General features: G+C 36.6%; 1 protein-coding gene across 2 annotated transcripts in view; it reads left to right on the top strand.

Annotated features, from left to right (window-relative positions):
* Positions 1-17,631, top strand: part of angpt2b (angiopoietin 2b) — a 29,426-nt gene that overhangs the window by 6,827 nt on the left and 4,968 nt on the right. The window contains exons 3-7 of one of the 2 annotated variants that reach the window (XM_058377955.1): positions 5,202-6,217; positions 10,598-10,756; positions 12,222-12,343; positions 14,200-14,432; positions 14,673-14,797. In XM_058377955.1, the coding sequence (XP_058233938.1) occupies positions 5,951-6,217; positions 10,598-10,756; positions 12,222-12,343; positions 14,200-14,432; positions 14,673-14,797 (906 nt within the window). In that variant the 5' untranslated portion in view covers positions 5,202-5,950. Of the gene's footprint in view, positions 1-5,201; positions 6,218-10,597; positions 10,757-12,221; positions 12,344-14,199; positions 14,433-14,672; positions 14,798-17,631 lie in introns of those variants that run through there. The other variant, XM_058377954.1, reaches the window with a different exon arrangement.

Below are 17,631 nucleotides of genomic sequence, written 5' to 3'. Positions count from 1 at the left end.
GCATGCCCTGAAGTGTTTTAGTCTTCCTATACCAAAGCAATCTGCCAATGCTTATAAATGTTTGATTTATTAATAAATTACATTTCACACATTTGTATGTTGTGCAACAACACTGAGACAAGTCAGTTACCATTCCCACTTGTCAGGTATAAACAGTCATTCCAATACCATTCCAACACCAATACCAAGTCTCTCTTTTATTGCTCTCTTTCAAAATGAAGAAAAATTGTACTGTAAAAATGCATTCAATAATCTAATCTACATAATTAAATATAATTATTTTATTATATTTAATCTGGTCATTATACAGTTTAATTAATAAAACCATGGCAAATTTCTTAATTCTAAGGTAAAAGGCATCAACAGTGGCATGGATTTGTTTTGATTTTTTAAATAAATTTTTTAATTCAGATTCTTGGTCTTGGCTTCAATTGAATGCACAGTTTCTGGATCCAGGTATTAGTTGGTCCATGCATTACTAAAAAAGTGAATTGTCAGTGATTTATAGGACTAATCTAATTACCTAATCATATCTGGTGATGCACACCACGGTGACAGCATGACGCTCAGTGACACACTATATACAGACTATATACAGAAACACACGGAAAAGTATTTGTGGTCAAATCTAATTCTATGTATTAACAGATGCCCCAAAATATTCTCTCATATTACTCATACTTAAAAATCTTATCTCATATATATCACATATTTCTGTGCCATGGTGGTATAGATGCTTAGCTTTTAGCAGTTTCCATAGCTCAAATTTTTTTTATTCATGGGAAATTTATCAGGTAGGCTTCCATAGCTGAACTAAATTAGAGTTAAAAACTGTCAAGGAACAAATTGTTTTTTCCTTTCTCTTCATTTGTAATATTATGCCGTCTCTAATGTCTTTTGTTATGTCCACCATCTGTAGCTAAAGCAGCTTGTATGCAGAAGAGGGCAAAATGCGCTTTCCTCTGATTGTGCAGCTAAATGCACTCGGCTGGCTTAACCTCCATTGTCTTGGAGGAAGCACATGCTAGCCTTCACTCTTTCCAGTTGGTAGCTCTTATTAGGGGAAATCTGGTGGTGGGAACTGAAATGGGACCAAATTGGGAAGAAAAATGACATACTCCATACAAAACAATATACACAGTTCATAAAACACACTTATGTACCAGAACATAAGAAAGCTTATTTGCTTTCCTGGACTGTGTATGTATGCCATGAGAACAGTACATATTTTGAGTTATGCATAATAAAAATATTTAGTCTTTGTGGTTTAAAATCAATAGTACATGTGTAATGTTGTAAACAATTAACTTCTTTTCCCCCCACCCAATATTCTTTCCTTCATTCTGTCATCTGTCTTTTGACCAAAAACATATGTTGTTGTGTTGGCAGCATATGGCACTGCAGGGTGGCATGTCTGGGTAAAACATAGATTGGGGCTACTCATTTCCTCAACTTCCTCAACAGCAAAGGTAGAAATGCAGCTGGCTCCAATAAGTTTTTCAACTATAAAATGCTCTATATTAATTACACCAAACTGGTTGCATGTGCCCCAAACACAGAACTCTGGCAAAATGTTAAAGCTCATTAAGCCTGATACATGACACACATGTTCATGACCACTGCAGTTCTTCCACCACATGGAGGAAGTGCATATAACAGTGTGCTTACGTTTAGCTGCTATATTGCCATTGGCTATGTGATAATTATTCTCAGAAGATTTCACAGAAGATTATGACATTTTATGACCAAGGAACATGAGAAAGGGGCTTACTTTCTGTTTCTGTCTTCATTCTGATGACAAGAGCTGCAACCTGTAACACTATAAGTACTGCAATTTTATTTTGTGCTTTAAAAGGTTACTAACAAAGGTTAATACAAGCAACCTGCATTGACAATGAAGCTCATTAGGGGTTTAAAATGGAGCAAATGTGGTTACTTGTAAATTGGAACAATTTGAGCAGTTACCGGCTATAAAGTAAAGGTAGAAGAACACAAATACACACAGAGAGAGAGAGAGACAGAGAGAGAGAGAAGAGCCAGCCCTCTTGAGTGTTTGGAAAATCTGGAGCTCTTTTTCTTAATGTCACATTTTTATGGAGGCCATTAATCCATCTATTTACAGTGGCTGGCTGATCTAAACACCCAGAAAGAATTACGATTTTGAATCTGGATCAATTCAAGGTGGTGTAAGGGGCACTGCAATACACAAAAGCAAAGCACTCCACTTTAGATGTTTGGAGGTCAAACATCATCTAAATTTTAATGATCCATACTGACATTTTAATTGATTCAGTGTAAAAAAATCAGCATTATAACTGTCGTCTGACTCTTTGGGGCCCTTACAGCATGAAGGCTTATAAAAAAATAAAAAAGTACTTGGCAGTTATTTTTCCTGTAACATTTTTCTGGTTTTATTGAAATGTGTCAGGTGTGATGTGGTACTTGTGTTCCTCATCTTCTTATATAGTTTGGTGTGTTTCTTATATGTGTTACAGTGCAGTTGATTTACATTTATTTAAGTATATTGAAGCAGAACTGATAGAAAACTAACTACTCATACAAGTTGCTCTGATGCATTCAGTGAAGCCTGACTCATATGCTGAACTTTAAATGCTGCCAAAACTGCTGGACAAAAAAAACACAAAACACCAGTAAATTTAGCTAGATAATGGATGTGACCAAGATATGGCCCAACAAGCTAGCCAACTAGTGATGAGACAAGGATTGATATCTGGAATATATTGACTTCCTTTTCATTAACTCTACACATTTAGTTTCTTCCATGTTGAAACAGCAACGGTGTCCTTGCTCTTCTGCATGACTGAATTAATTTGACGAGGCAAAGCAGTGTACATTCATGTCACATATGACAGGCTGGTTTATGTCACACCGACTGTCAAATCTCTAACACGAGCTAAACTAAATGACGATATTCATAAGGACTCATCAGTAAGGAGAATTAAATGAACTTGTCTGCTATTTTATGAGTAGATCCAGTTTTCTGACCTTGAACTCTCTCAGTAAACTTTCCCATTCACCCCATCAAAGATTGTTATAAGTGAGGCACTGTAGACTCTTAGGAATAATGACTGGATATGTAGTGCTGGAGACAGGCTTTATGATAAATGTAAACTCAACTGTGAATGCTCTCACTGTTATGTTATGTTGTTGAAAGGAAGTAGGAGTGGGCGATTTGACATTTCATTCTCCGGGGCTCAAAGTGCTATTCTGCTCAGCTGTGGCTTAGATCAAGTTAACAGATTTTTTGGCTGTGATACCCTTTCTTTGGATAAAGATATCGACCTACGTCTTCATGAGACACTAAAGCATTTGAATGGGAACAGGTCAAGGACTTAAACCACGTCCTGCACACGTAGCATCTGTGCTTGATATGTAGCATATAGTTTTGGGTACAGTAACAGAGTGCAAAAAACACTTCAAAAATGATGACTCTTATAGACCGTTACGAAGGGGGGTTTAATACATCATACATTCTGCACCTATTAGGTCTGTTTTTTTTTTGCAGCACGTAGTATCTTAGTTCTGACGTGAAAGCTGACTCAAAATGGTCAATGTGGATACACTTCACTGGTATTCCTTCTGAAATCTTGTGAAATTGCTGAAACCGATTGAGCAAACAAACCACACACATCTGTACTTGAACTACTCATAGCATTTAGCAGGGTTATTAATTTACTAATAAAACATTCCGTCTTGCATGTGTGGGAAAAAAACAAGCTTGCTTAATGGATATTGTGATGATGTCACCAAACAAAACCACATCATAGCTCATTAACAAACGCTAGCATACTGTTTCCATTTAGTTACTGAGGTAAAGGATGCAGCAAGACAGAAGTATTTATTGCCCTGGTGTTGATATATGAGATAAGGGCATGGGATAGGATTGTCAGACAGTAATAAATTCTGTTCATACGTAAAGGAGGACAGCAAGAGAAAGAATCTGTTTATGTTGGCAGCATAATACTGATAGACACACAGATAATGTCACTGACTAGAACATCCTGACTCCTGTTAACCAATTGTAAAAAATCCCACTGAACAGTAATGCATTCCCATGTGTGAGGTTTCATCTTTTTTAAAAAAAGCATCAAATGAATAATTAAGAAAAAGTTCAAGCTTTAGACTATGGGATGAAAATAAACAAACACAATATTACCAGAAGGAATGTGAGTTTTATTTTAAATCTGTTTAACACTGATTTTTAAGCCTTTAAAAACTAAATAAATAAATAAAATAAAGGGATACTGTGTTAAAATAAAAAGTAAATAAAATAAAATAAAATAAAATAAATTTTATAAAATAAAAATGTGTTCTATGAATGAAAATTTGTGTATAATAAATTTAAATGTCTAAATTTATATTAAAATTTATGAAGATTAAAGTTAGGATGCCACTGAGGTAGGGATGACTAAAATGAAACCTCATTACTTCAATTATATAAAAACAAAACAAACAAAAAAACAACCACAATTAGAAGCTTTATTTGAATTTATACAATTCTATTTTTTTCTTTTAACTTTTTTATTTAACAAAATATAGAGTTTAGCATGTTCTCTTGGTGTCCACTCAGGGGTTTGTTCGAGTTCTCTGGTTTCCTCACACACAAAAACATGTAAGTAGGGGGATCCGGGAAGTGTGTGCATGGTGATGGACTGGCATCCCATTCAGGAATCATGCCCACTGTTCCCTGAGACAGTGTGTGACACCCACAGATCCACTGTGACACCAACCAGGATAGGATAAACCAGAAATTCAAGATTAATGAATGGATAAAGAAATGAATAAAAATGACCAAATTCAGACCAAAAAAAGAAAGGATTGGAAATGATTGGTTTCAATGAAAATAAACTGAGAGTAAAACATTTCTTTATCTTTTTGTTTGTTTATTTGTTTAATATAATTGTGAAAGAATACAGGTATTAAATTAGTTCAGGTGAATTATTCAGGTAAGGTAAAATATAATAACAAAGTACAATTACTCTACATATACACCACCAAGCTGTTGGCCTATGAAAGCTTTGAACTTTAGTTATACCATATGGCTTATTAATTACGTTATGTCCCATGACGAATGAAGTTCGACCTTAATCACTGGGGAATGGAAGTGCAGCTATGGATATAATGATTTTACTCTACAAAGTCAATTATATGAAAATGAGTAACGTCCCTTTGTTTATCAGGTTTGACTGAGAGGTGCAGCTGTGAACTGTGTAACCCCTAACACAGAGACCCACTGCTGCGAGCAAGTGATGGTAAGGGGCTGTGGAAGGAGGAGAATAGCGAGAGTGAGTGAGTAAGTGAGTGAGAGTAACAGGAGGAGGAGGTTTAATGAGAAGAGAATGTTCTCTGCTTGGGCTATTGTAGTGGGTGCCTGGTGCATTTTTGTGGCTTCCACCGAAGAAGAGAGAACCAGAAAGATTAGGTGATGGAGGGAGGTTGAATGATTGTGTGTCAAGAGAGGGGACGTTAAGGTAGACTGCTACTTCAAGAGCTCTGGCACTCTGTCCAAAAGCCCTTGAGTCCAGAAATCATCTCCAAAGGCATTTCTTACAAGAACAGCTTCGACAAAAAAGGGGGGGCTGAAACCAATTCCGAGAGTAAATAAACACAGAGAGTGTTTGCAGCATGTTTCCTGTATGGAGCCATCTACAGCACGGACTGGATCAGAAATAGGAAACAATCTGTCCTGTTAATGCAAGAATAGAGTTTTTTTTCCCTGTGTCATAAAAAGAGCTTTCCCTGGAGCATCGTAACAGCCACGGAAGACAGAAAAGAAAGAAGACACCGAAAAAAGGAAAAGGCACTAGCTGAACCTAAAGGAGGGAAAGAAATAATCCTACCACAACTTCAGCAGACCTACAACAGACTCAGGAGCTTGCTTTGTAGCCTGTTTGCAGGACTGTGCTCTGTACTTTTTTTGTGTCCAGGGATGGGCTGGCTGCTGAGTCTGGTCTATCTGGCTGTGGTGGTGTCTGTAGCAGTTGGCACAGAGAGGAGGAAGCACCAGGTGCAGCATGGCCCCTGTAGCTACACATTCATCCTGCCAGAGGTGGAGCAGTGTACATCACCTGGAAACTTCCGGGTGAGCAAGTCCCTGCAGAGAGACTCACCCTCACCCCCTGATGCAGCCCAGACTGAGAAAAAGCTCGAAAGCCTGGAAAGTGCCACTGAGAACAACACACAGTGGCTGCAGAAGGTGAGAAGCAACTCTCTTAAAATGTATTCATTTTCCAGCTCACATCAAATTTCTAAGATGGTTTGATAATAGTTGCCCATATATTGTTAAAGTTTCTAGAAGTTTTTCTAAACCTTAGCAAGCTGATGTTGTATCTGAAAGGGTCCACGAGGAAGCTTTGATTCTCAAATTCATTTTTGGCTTGAAAGCAAAGGCAAGGATTTAAGCCAAATGCATTTCTCAGTTCCTAACTTCAGAGCAACCCCCTTGCATCCATCGTTCTGTCTCTCATTCCAAAGTAAACACGACTAATGATGATGTGTACCAGGGAGATTAGTCTGGGTAAGCTGTAAGGGCAATATACAAAAAGTCAAATCCTGTCTCAAGCCAAATGCCTTTTGAGCCTAACCATGCATTTGAATTTGTTTATGTCTCTGGTTTTAATACGGTTTTAAAAAAGACATTTTCATATAAAAACACTCTTGTCACCTTCTTTAATTTCCAACTACATGGGAACTACATGAGAAACTTCAGTTCTGTGCCTATTTTGGAGGATTTGTACTTTTACCAAACTATTATTGAAATTAAAATCTTGTATGCTTACTCAAGTAAATGTTCAAGAGAAAAAGCCATACTTCTTACAGTTTCATTTTGATCAAATCTCAGATCCACAGGATTTAAAAAATAAAACATCAGACTTGCCATCAAAGTTAGAGAGTATGTTGAATTGAAGTTAAAGTTGACTCAACATAATCTGTATAATTACTTGAACTGACTAGTTTTGTAGATTAGCTGGTTGAATTAGCTAGTAAGTTAACGGACAATATCGTTCAATTCCAATTATTAAACCTTAGCTAAGCAGCAAATTCTCCATTTGTCCGAGTTTGCTTAGTGATCTAAATATTCAGGATCAGATATAATGAAATTGAGGTTGGATCTTTTAATCTGTGAAAAATATTTGCTTTTTTTTTAATGCTTGAGTGTGTACAGGAGTAAGGAATGGTGCATGACAGGTGCATGAAAATATCCTAAGTTGCCCTAACATGGGGCAGTGTGATATGGGGTGGATGAGGATATGGGATTACCCTGGGGTAGTCTGATATGGGGCGACATGCAGGAGTGCCATTAATGACTTGAAGCAGTCTGAAGTCGTCCTATTCCACAGCTTTTTGCAAACAGTTCATTCATTAATGAGCAATATAGCACACGTTTTAGGGATTTACACCTGAGATTTAGTGTTTAGTGTCTGAGGAACAAGTTTTTAATTATCACTGTAACCATGACGAACATCATTTTCTCACCAGCATCTCTTTGTCTTTCTCTCTCTCTATCTTTCTCTGTCTCTCCCCAAATGCATCTTGTCATTTCACTTAGAGCCCAGAAAGCATAAACTCCTCTATCCTTAGTACTTTCCTTTAATGTGAAACTAATGGGAAAAGCACAGTGACGTTATCAAAGTGCTAACAGCTGAGGTTCCTTCAATACATTCTAAATAAATGTCCCTGACATGATAACAATGATACATTTCTTTATTTTATTAATCTGTTTATTTTTAGTCATAGATTATGTGTCTTGTCCACCAGACAAGTCCCTGTGCATGAGCTGTAACCATAGAAACAATAACTTATTAAAATGAATTTATGAGTTATGTTTCAGCTGCAACTACCTTCTGAGCCAAGTGCTTGCACCAAATAACCTTATGATCTATCAGAGTTTTGAATTCAACCACGCTGTGATAGAAATGCTGTGTAACTTTTTTCACACAGTGCCCTTTTATTAAGTACGTTATCTCTGTACTTTCATAACATATGTACACACTGTAGTATGTAAGGGTGGCCCTTTGTCTTTGAAGCATCTCAGCTGGGAATTGGCCTGCTGTTTGTATGACACTTGGAGTGTGCCGTGGTGGAAACTTCGGCTCTTTTGTGTGGTTTTGCTATAAACACACGAGGAGGGCAAGAGGGTTAGTGCTGTGTACACACAAGCAAGAACACTTGAATGCTTGAGCATGACAAGGGGGTCAAACTATGCACACATCCACCATGTCTGAGTATGCATAGTTCTACTTTTCCATTTTCTGAAAAGACTTTTAATTGGCACTGTAAAGACAAAGTTGAAAGGGAATGCAGAGCAATATCGGAACTTGCACGCCCTCAAAACAAGCTTTTATTACTATAAACCATTGTTAGCTTTTTCTGCTTGCTGCATAAAAAGCTCTGAACTCAAGCAGTGTTGACGAATGAGGGTTTTTATTTATGTACAATCATGCTTTTTGCTTTGCTGAGGCATTATTCTTACTGAGGTTTTAGCTAAAGGTCAGACTTCAAATTACCTATCCATTTCACATCCATTATTATCTCACTTGATTATGCAGCCCTCTGGGGCACACTGAAAACTCGACACATTCTGACAAGTCATACATTTTTGTTACTGAGTCCCAAAGGAGTAATAGAAGTAACTGAGGTTTATTTCTTTCTTTCTTTCTTTGGTTAAATCTTGTTTGATCTTTTCATCCTCTGGGCCATGTGTGGTGATAAGTCTATAGTAAAAGTATATATAGGTTAAGCTACACAGCAGCACAAAGAAAGTTTAACAGTTAAAGCAAAAGGAAGTTAAATTAGCTCCTAATTACCTAACATGATCAGGAATATAGCAGAGACAAGTTAAGAAAAGAACATTTCGGGATTTTGGGCTAAATCCCGATTGTTTTTTTTTTTTTTTTTTTTAAACTTTTTTCCGCAATATCCAACATATTTTCTTTAGGGGACTAAAATAAACGCTTAAACTAGTAATATTAAGAAGATACACTTCACAGATCCAAATCCAATATTAATTTAACTAAGGCACATTTTCTTCTAAGGAATAGCTTCCAAATGTGACCTTATATGATCTATAAGATCCATGCTCTTCTGAAAACACATTGCATTTGATAATGCATTTTTTTTTCCCGCTGACACATCAAGAATCAATGATAGAAAAAACCCCCCAGAATTTTCATGGTAGTATGTCATGCTGATAGAGGAACAGCCTGCTACTTTACTAAATGTGTATTCACTATAAGGATGTTTTGAATGAGTTTCCTATAAATAATAAAAGGTGGTCAGTAATCATGATGTGACACTTCTGTCATTTCTGATGTCCTAGGCTGCTATTTAATTCAGTTTAATTTAATTTAAAGCTTTCTATGCCAGTCTTTATCTCTGTCAGTTTCATTCTGCCAAGATGCCACCTATAGTATCATCCTTAGAAAATGAGTCAGAAAGCCTAGTTGAAAAAATTGTGAAATGATGGGATGCAATTTTGATGACATCCAATAATTCCTGTTCTTGTTAAACATTCCATTATAGATTTGGTCTCCCTTTCTTTAAAAAATAAATAAATAAATAATTACCTTCACTAGATTTTGGAGTGTGGCTGTAGGGATATGTAATCATTCAGCCATGAGAGCATTAGTGAGATCAGACCCTGATATTGGGTGAAAAGGCCTGGGGTTCACTCGGCATTCATCCTAACAGTATTCAGTGGAGTTAGGTGTTCTTCCACATCAAGTTTTCATGAAGTTTGCTTTGTGCATAGAACTTACTGCCATGCTGAACCAGGTTTACACTTTGTAACAACACTTTAGGGAAGAAGCACAGATGTGTGTGTTCAGGTGTCCACATACCTTTGGCCATGTTGCATAGTGTATATGTCCCATTTGGTAAAGTAGTTTACTTATTTTTGCTACTAAAACTCTGGAAAAACTGTTTCACTGGTAAAATATTAAAGTAAGGCACCAGGATGTGGTTAACATTACATGGTACAGTGGAAATTTGTCTGCCATATGTTATTGCTCTGAAAAGCTAGAAGGCTGAATATCGGTCTACATATATGTTTACAGCTTACATCCCTACTGTCTAATAAAATAAAAAAAAAGTAAAAAGTATATAATAAACAAAATGAAAAGTTGTGTTTGTATCCAGAACTTCATTCAGTGCTTCAGTGATCATTTATGCATATCTGTTTGGATAGATAAGGGAGACAGTACAGATGGCTAAGGATATGCATGATATTATCCGTTTGTCTGTACAAGGAAGCCAATTTGGATGTTTAATTCTCTTCACTCTCTTTACTTAAATCATTCTTCAGAAGATTATATAATGCTGTTCCTAATCAAAAAGGAGGATCACAAACAAGCTTACACACACAAACACACACACATTTGAAATGAGTGCCATGTTTAGTAGAACGTTTGAAAATCTTTTTATATCAGTGCACATGTTGTATTTCACCACTACATGTTGAAAAGTCTTTTTCTTTATCTATTGTAATTGGATAGTTCAGTCCTGCAGAAAGACAGATGCATATTTGGACTAAGATGGTTGTCTAACTTAACTGATGTGTCCACTGTCATGCTCACAGCTGGAGAGTTACATCCAGGAGAAAATGCGTTCAGAGATCGTGGTGGAGATGCAGAGGAATGCCATTAACACCCAGACAGCCACCATGCTGGAGATAGGAACCAATCTCCTCAGCCAGTCAGCAGAACACACACGGAAACTTACAAATGTGGAGACTCAGGTGACTCAATGACAAAATCGAATAAATTATATTAATCGAATAAATTATACCATTTATGTATTATATGTCAATTTCTATGTGTACTTCATTGATATTTGCTGTGAAAATGGTCAAGCATACTGATGAATGGTGCATATATTTAACAGCTACAGAAGGACTCTCCAGTGTCAGTGCTTAATAATAATTTATAATAATAATAATAATAATAATAATCAAGTTTTCTGCAACAGGAGAGTCTTTAAGACCGAGGACTCTTGGTTACATTACAAGCTGTGATTTGTTTTTATTAATTTCAAGGGAGATAAAAACACCCAAATAAACTAGTTATTGGTTATAATAGAAATATGATGTGTACATAATAAACAAATAAATAAACAAAATAAAATTAAATACTGTACTCATTGACAAATTATGTGGTATAAAAGGAATAAAACAGTTTGGGTCACACTGTGGGACATAATCAGTTTGTAAACTGTAACTCTGCTCAGGCCATATAAAACCACTCTGTCACTGATTCATTACTTTTCTCTAACAGCACACTTATGTGATTCAGTCCTTACTTTTACAATAGTCAGTTCCAGTCCACTAATTTGACTGGACAATCATGGTTCTGCTGATAGTATCATGGCTGGACTCATACTTTTCAATGTATTGTCTGTGTTTGCTACAGTGAATTCTAATTCTAGTTATAGTTGTTTTATTTTTGCAGCTAGTATTCAATCAATTCATTGTATGGCCGAATCACACCTATGGCGATATTCAGTACGAGAGCACTCTTGTTCATGTGATATTATCTTAATTAGCAAAATTTTGTCATTTATCATTCATCACTCTATATGATACCGACAGTTTTAATAATTTACCATCTATTGCAACAAGCCTGAATGCAAAATCCAAATTTGGTTTTATGACAAAAACACTGTAAAAACACCCTAACAAAGCAAATCCACTTCTTGTCCTACATTTCACATTGTGTATTATTCTTTGTTTTTTTTTAGCTTCCCTCCCTTTGTCAGCCATCCATTCAACATAGTTAGTGCAACCTGAAAAAATATTTAACTGATTTGTCATGACATATGTTTATTTTATTAGTGTAGCTGTAAAAATAGAACAAGATGGAGTTATACACATGGTGAAATAATCACTTAGGTAAAACATAAAAAGACAATGTTACGGAAAACAGAAGTCATAAATTAAAGCTCTTCAAACCTTAAACATTCAATATACTGAATGGAAACAAACCAAAAACACAAGCATGTGTAAACTGGAAAACATTCATTATATCATTTAAAAATTCACTACCTATTTGTAAAGTCTAATTTATAGGAAGTGTATGAACTGCAAAAACGTTATTTTGCAAAAGGTTTCTTTTTAAACTGCTCTGAAAAATATTTGCATGTATTTCTATAGTAAAAATGCAACTAAGTTTTATTGCTTATTAACCACAATCTGGGCATTTTTGCAGGTGCTGAACCAAACAAGTCGACTAGAGATCCAGTTGTTGGAGTACTCTCTCTCTACCAAGAGACTGGAGAAGCAACTCCTGCAGCAGACCCAAGAGGTGTCTCGTCTAAATGACAAAAACAGGTAAGATATTCAGGGGCCTGAGGGAGCTCCACACTGTGCTGATGAGGAAGATGATCTTTTCCAGTGCAGAGGGTACATTACCATGTTAGACCTGTACCTTAGTGGGTGGTAAAGTGTCAGGCATGAACTACGAGGAAAGAGTGTCAGTGTCTTCATGCTGTTCAGGTCACGGCCAGAGGAAACCCACTTTGAGGGGGTCAACTGATGGAGGACATGCCTTAGTGGTGTAAGAGAGATGTTTGTTTTGGTTTCTCTTTCCAGTTGTTTAGCATTCCAGCTTCTGAACAAAATTGGTCTAGGCAAACACAGCTCACCACCCACCCACACACCACCTGTTGCACATCTGCACTTTTTTTCCTTAGATCTGGAGGTCAGCATGGCAGTATCATTACATGGTAGACAAAGTTATCTTATGTAAATTTGTATGTTACATAACTTACAAAACTAAGCTCACTGGGCAACATAAAAAGTAAGTATTCCATGTAATGTAAAGTGTTGTTCTGTGTCTCTAAACATGAGTCCTTCTGGAAATACAAGCAGAGTGAGTAGTGAGGGGGGGATTTAGGGAATTACGTCTTCTGAAATGCCAAAAGTGACTTGTTCAATCCATATGGTTGGATTGTTTCAATGTGTAACTGCCATAAAGTCATAAAGAGTCATAAAGAACAGGCCTGCAGGATTTATTACCTTAATTTGGAGCACATTGAGATGCAAACTCACACACTGTCTGTGTTGCCTTTGGGTTTGATGTAGAAAGCCAGTCACCAGCACCATCTGTGAAAGCTCGGACTCACCAGGTGTTTCAGGGATGTTTAGACACACCAGTTACTGAAAAGAGTAGCCCTTTTTACTAGAATATTTATTTTATGGAGTTAGAGGGAGGGTTGATTGAAATGTGTACAAATGAATAATCAAAGTTAATTTGCATGATCCTTATGACCCTGGTTTTAACCTAACAATTATTACTCTATTAAAGCAAAAACACCTACTTGGCCAGGTTTCTTTAGTTTATGATACAGAATATCATACTGGGGGTCTAAGGGTTTGCACCTCCTTGAAATATTTTACTGTGGTTGGGTAATACAATGCAGATGTTTATATATAAAATAACACTGTTTTACATAGTATTTGTACTGTTCAAAACTGTTCAATGTCATCATTATGATTAATTCATATTTACTTTCTTTGTAAACAAATGTATCCATTAGTCTAATCACATTTTATTGGCTACAAGCTGCTTTGGGGAGAAACTCATTTTCTGGTTGAAAGCTGCTAGTCAGCTTCACTCTGTGCATAGGGATAGCAAGATGAGAGCAAATAACATTTAATGCCTTATGAAAAAAAAAGGAAAGGTAAATCTTGTTTTCTAATGTAAGGTATCCATTTTCTCAGTTACTGTCGTTCTGGTGTAATCATTTGCAGTGGAAATGTCATAGGGTTTTATTTTTGATGCCTGTGAATGATATCAATAGTGTAGGATTGGTTGACAGTAGATTGTGCCTTAAATAACTAAATAACTGAATCCCATCCCTGATTCTACTCCTGTCTGGCATCCACCCAAGGACCCTGACTGAATATTCCAGCAATTAATACATCCATTAACTGTTTGTTTGTGCCAGCACCAACATAACTTGGTGTTTGGTTGGTAGGATTTGCCAACATGTATCCTAAATACACCCATCTAGTTTATCTACTTAAGATAAGACTTTATCAAAGTCATATTTTTATAGTAGACATTATAACGAGTTCATCAATATGATGAACATCTTAAATAGTATGACAAGATCGGTAGTTTTGCAAAACCCAGATAGCACCACAGGACAAAATCAAATAGTGAATGCCTTTCTCCACAACAGCTACCTGGAACAGCGCTTCACAGCCTTGGAGGCCAGACACAGCCAGGAGCTGCAGGCTATCCAGCAGGACAAGCAACAGCTGCAGGAGCTTCTGGAGCGGCAGAGTCGCATGGTCACTGTGCTTGAGAGACAGCTGGCCACCTCCACACGCAACAGCACGCTGCTCCAGCACCAGCAAGCTACTCTCTCAGAGACACTGCAGCAGCTACTGGCCATGATCTCCCAGTGCAACGGTTAGTGCCAAACTCTAATCAGCATGCATGCGGCTGTCTGGAAAGCATCAGTGTGTATTTCTGGGAAACGCAACATTGGGCCAGAAAGCCTTGTTTCAGGATGAGACAATGATGCTTTTACTTCACAACAGATTATGGGAAATTGTAACATTGCTTAACATGCTATTTTAGCACAGGACTGAAAAAAAACCCCTCACATGTACATTCTTAATACTTAATGCACACCTTCTGCCCTGCCAGATATTACTAGCCTGTCTAAGGTGAAGACAGTGATTTTCAGAGATTGTGCTGATGTATACAAGTGTGGAATTACAGAGAATGGAATATACAACATTCATCTCGCCAACAGTACGCAGACAGTTAAGGTAATTATTGAACAGTTATTTTTAACACAAGGATATAGTTTTAGAATTGAAATAAAACTCACAGTTCATACTGTGTTTCTAAGATTCTGATGTAATCACTGCAGATATACTGTATGAAATGTTATAGATGGAGTACAATAATGCTTGTTAACTTTATGTAACCACATATGCAAATCAACTCCAGCTTTGGATCATATTTGATCCTGGGAGCTGTACCAAGGGAAGTTCTAACAGATTATTTTTTAATCTGTGGTTGTTCAGTGAGATTTCCTCTTCTCTGTGACTCTACCTACAGCTTTTCATTTATTTTATGCCTTAAACCGTAACAAATTACAGTTGTTTTTTTTGTTCTGATATATACTATGACAAAAATAGGTACCAATAATTATTTAAAAGGTGAATTTAGACAAATATTATTACAATTGTGTACTTACACAAGCAAACAAAAACTGGTAACTTTACAATATCAATTAATGACTAAATACTTACATACTAACTTTACTAACTAAACTAGCAGTATTCTTGTGATACTAAAGCCATAGTATGTATTAAATGATGACTATAATAACTATAGTATGTATTAAATGATGACTAATGACTATAATAAACTGCTATGTTGTTTATATAATGATTTAGTAGGTAACAAAAAACTGTAATGACCATTTGCATACATCGTTGCCATGCACAGTTTTTACTTTGTCATTACAGAAGCATTAATTATGGATATGATAATATTACCTATTATTCTTATTAACTGTGTTAATATAATCTGAAGTCTTGGTATTTCAAAGTTGGAATCAAAATGCTTTGGATAAGACTGCTTAAAAATCTGGGCTATAGTGTGAATAATATATAATGTAGGGTATCTATAACATAGGAAGGAGTCCACTTCTTTTTTCTTTCTCTTGGTCTATCTTCACTATCAGTGTTTTTTCAAATTGCATATTTGGACGCTGTGATTTAGAGACAAATAACATGGGAAAATGTTATTGTTATTCATAGGCCTTTCTTGTATGCACTCTCTCTCGTGTTCCACTTCACACAGAAGCCAGGTGTTTGGCCTAGGTTTTGTAGTCTCTTGCCAAATTTGGAACTAAAACAGCTTTGTAATGCAAGTTAATAGATGGAGATTCACCACCCTATTAAGTGATGCAATCTTCCCTGTAACAGAATGGGTGGATACCTTTGTTAAACAGTGCAATATTACATTTCTGTTCTTTATATTTTATTCGTCATGCTAAAACATACTCTTAAATACATTTTGTGAAGCAAATAGAAATGCTGAAATCATTGAGCAAAAGTGTTATAAATAAGATGCAGAAGAGTTAAACAATACCTTAGATAGAATTAAGTCGTCCCGTGATCCCAACAGTAGTTGAATAAGGATACTTAATACTTATTAAATATATTAAAACATGGTTAGCGTTTTAGCATTTCAAAATCCACGCTCAGAGACCAGGGTCATTGTTTGTATAAACTGACCAAGCCCAAGAATGATAATGTGATGAGTTCCAGTTTTATGGGAGAAAAAAGCCCTTTACCCCAAGCCTAACAACTATTGCTATGTCCTGTTTAGGCTTATTCAATTTGTGGTGGAAAATCTTAAATAAGATCCAGATACAGTGTTTCCCCATGGATAAAAATAACCTAAGGTTTCAGAAACGTACAGTTCACAGTTTTACAATGCAGACATTTATTTTTATTTCTTATCAACTTACAGGGAGGACTCTGCCCCATTTTTCAGGACCTCACTTATATCCTTCACTTCTGGCCTCCCTACCCTACCTCAGCAATTAGTCATAGCTCTACACCAATTACTACAACCACCATTCTGTCTCTCCTTCCTCCCTGGCTTCCAGTATCCTAACAACCCTACCACAACCTAACTCCTTTTTGCTCTGTACCACTTGAATCAGCCACCAATACTTTCCTATATTCACTATCTTTCTCCAGCAATCACCTCTATCTACAAGACTGAAAAAGTCTTCTTACCCGACTGCTTAGAGAAAGTGACAGAAAGTGGAGGAAATTAAAGCCTGATGCTGAGCTCTTCTCATTACGCTTTATTATGTTGGAGTTTTTGCTAATGTGAATGCTGCTAATACTTATTTCAACAAGGAAAGTTGGATGCATCATCAATTACATTCCACCTGTGTTCTGGATCATAAGAGACCATCTTGCAAAACATTATTATTTCATCACTTCCACTCTGAACAACTGCAGAACTTTTGATTACATAATAACTGCTTTCAAGACATTATACAAATCTTGAAAAAAAGCCCACACCTCAAACATCAGCAGCTTCTGACTGGTATCACCTTCTAAAGTTCTTGAATGTTATACCCTTCATACCCTTAACAAATGTGTAGGTCCACAGAAACAGTGTCTGAGAAGTGTGTCTGAGAAGCTTAATGCCACTACTAGCATTAAGTTTAGTCTGGCATCAGCCATACAATAAACTGCTATTATTCTCCTTGATGACTGAGCAATGTTCAGCACAGGAAGTCCATTTGTCCATGAAACTAGCAAAGCATGGTGACGGTTTGTTCCTCACCTGAAGGGACAGTCACCACAGGTGACCTTCTTCTATTGTTCCTATATGTCTGATCTCTTAGTGGGGGATGACAGTTAACTCATCTTTTCTTTTCTGCGTTAAGACAGTTATGACAATAATGTTTCTTCATGGATCTTGCCATGTCTGGTGGCTCTCTCATCATGGAAAACAGCTCAGCTGAATGTAAATTCCAGGAAGACTCTGCTGCTGTGTAGCAGAGATGCATCACAAGTTGAAGATCTTGTGATCTTCCTAAAGAGAGTTCTTGGATCAAAACCTC

Source organism: Hemibagrus wyckioides, linkage group LG24, assembly GCF_019097595.1.
Source record: "Hemibagrus wyckioides isolate EC202008001 linkage group LG24, SWU_Hwy_1.0, whole genome shotgun sequence".
NCBI classification, from domain to species: Eukaryota; Metazoa; Chordata; class Actinopteri; order Siluriformes; family Bagridae; genus Hemibagrus; species Hemibagrus wyckioides.
Note: the sequence above shows the minus strand (reverse complement) of the source record. Positions and strands in the feature narration are given on the sequence as shown.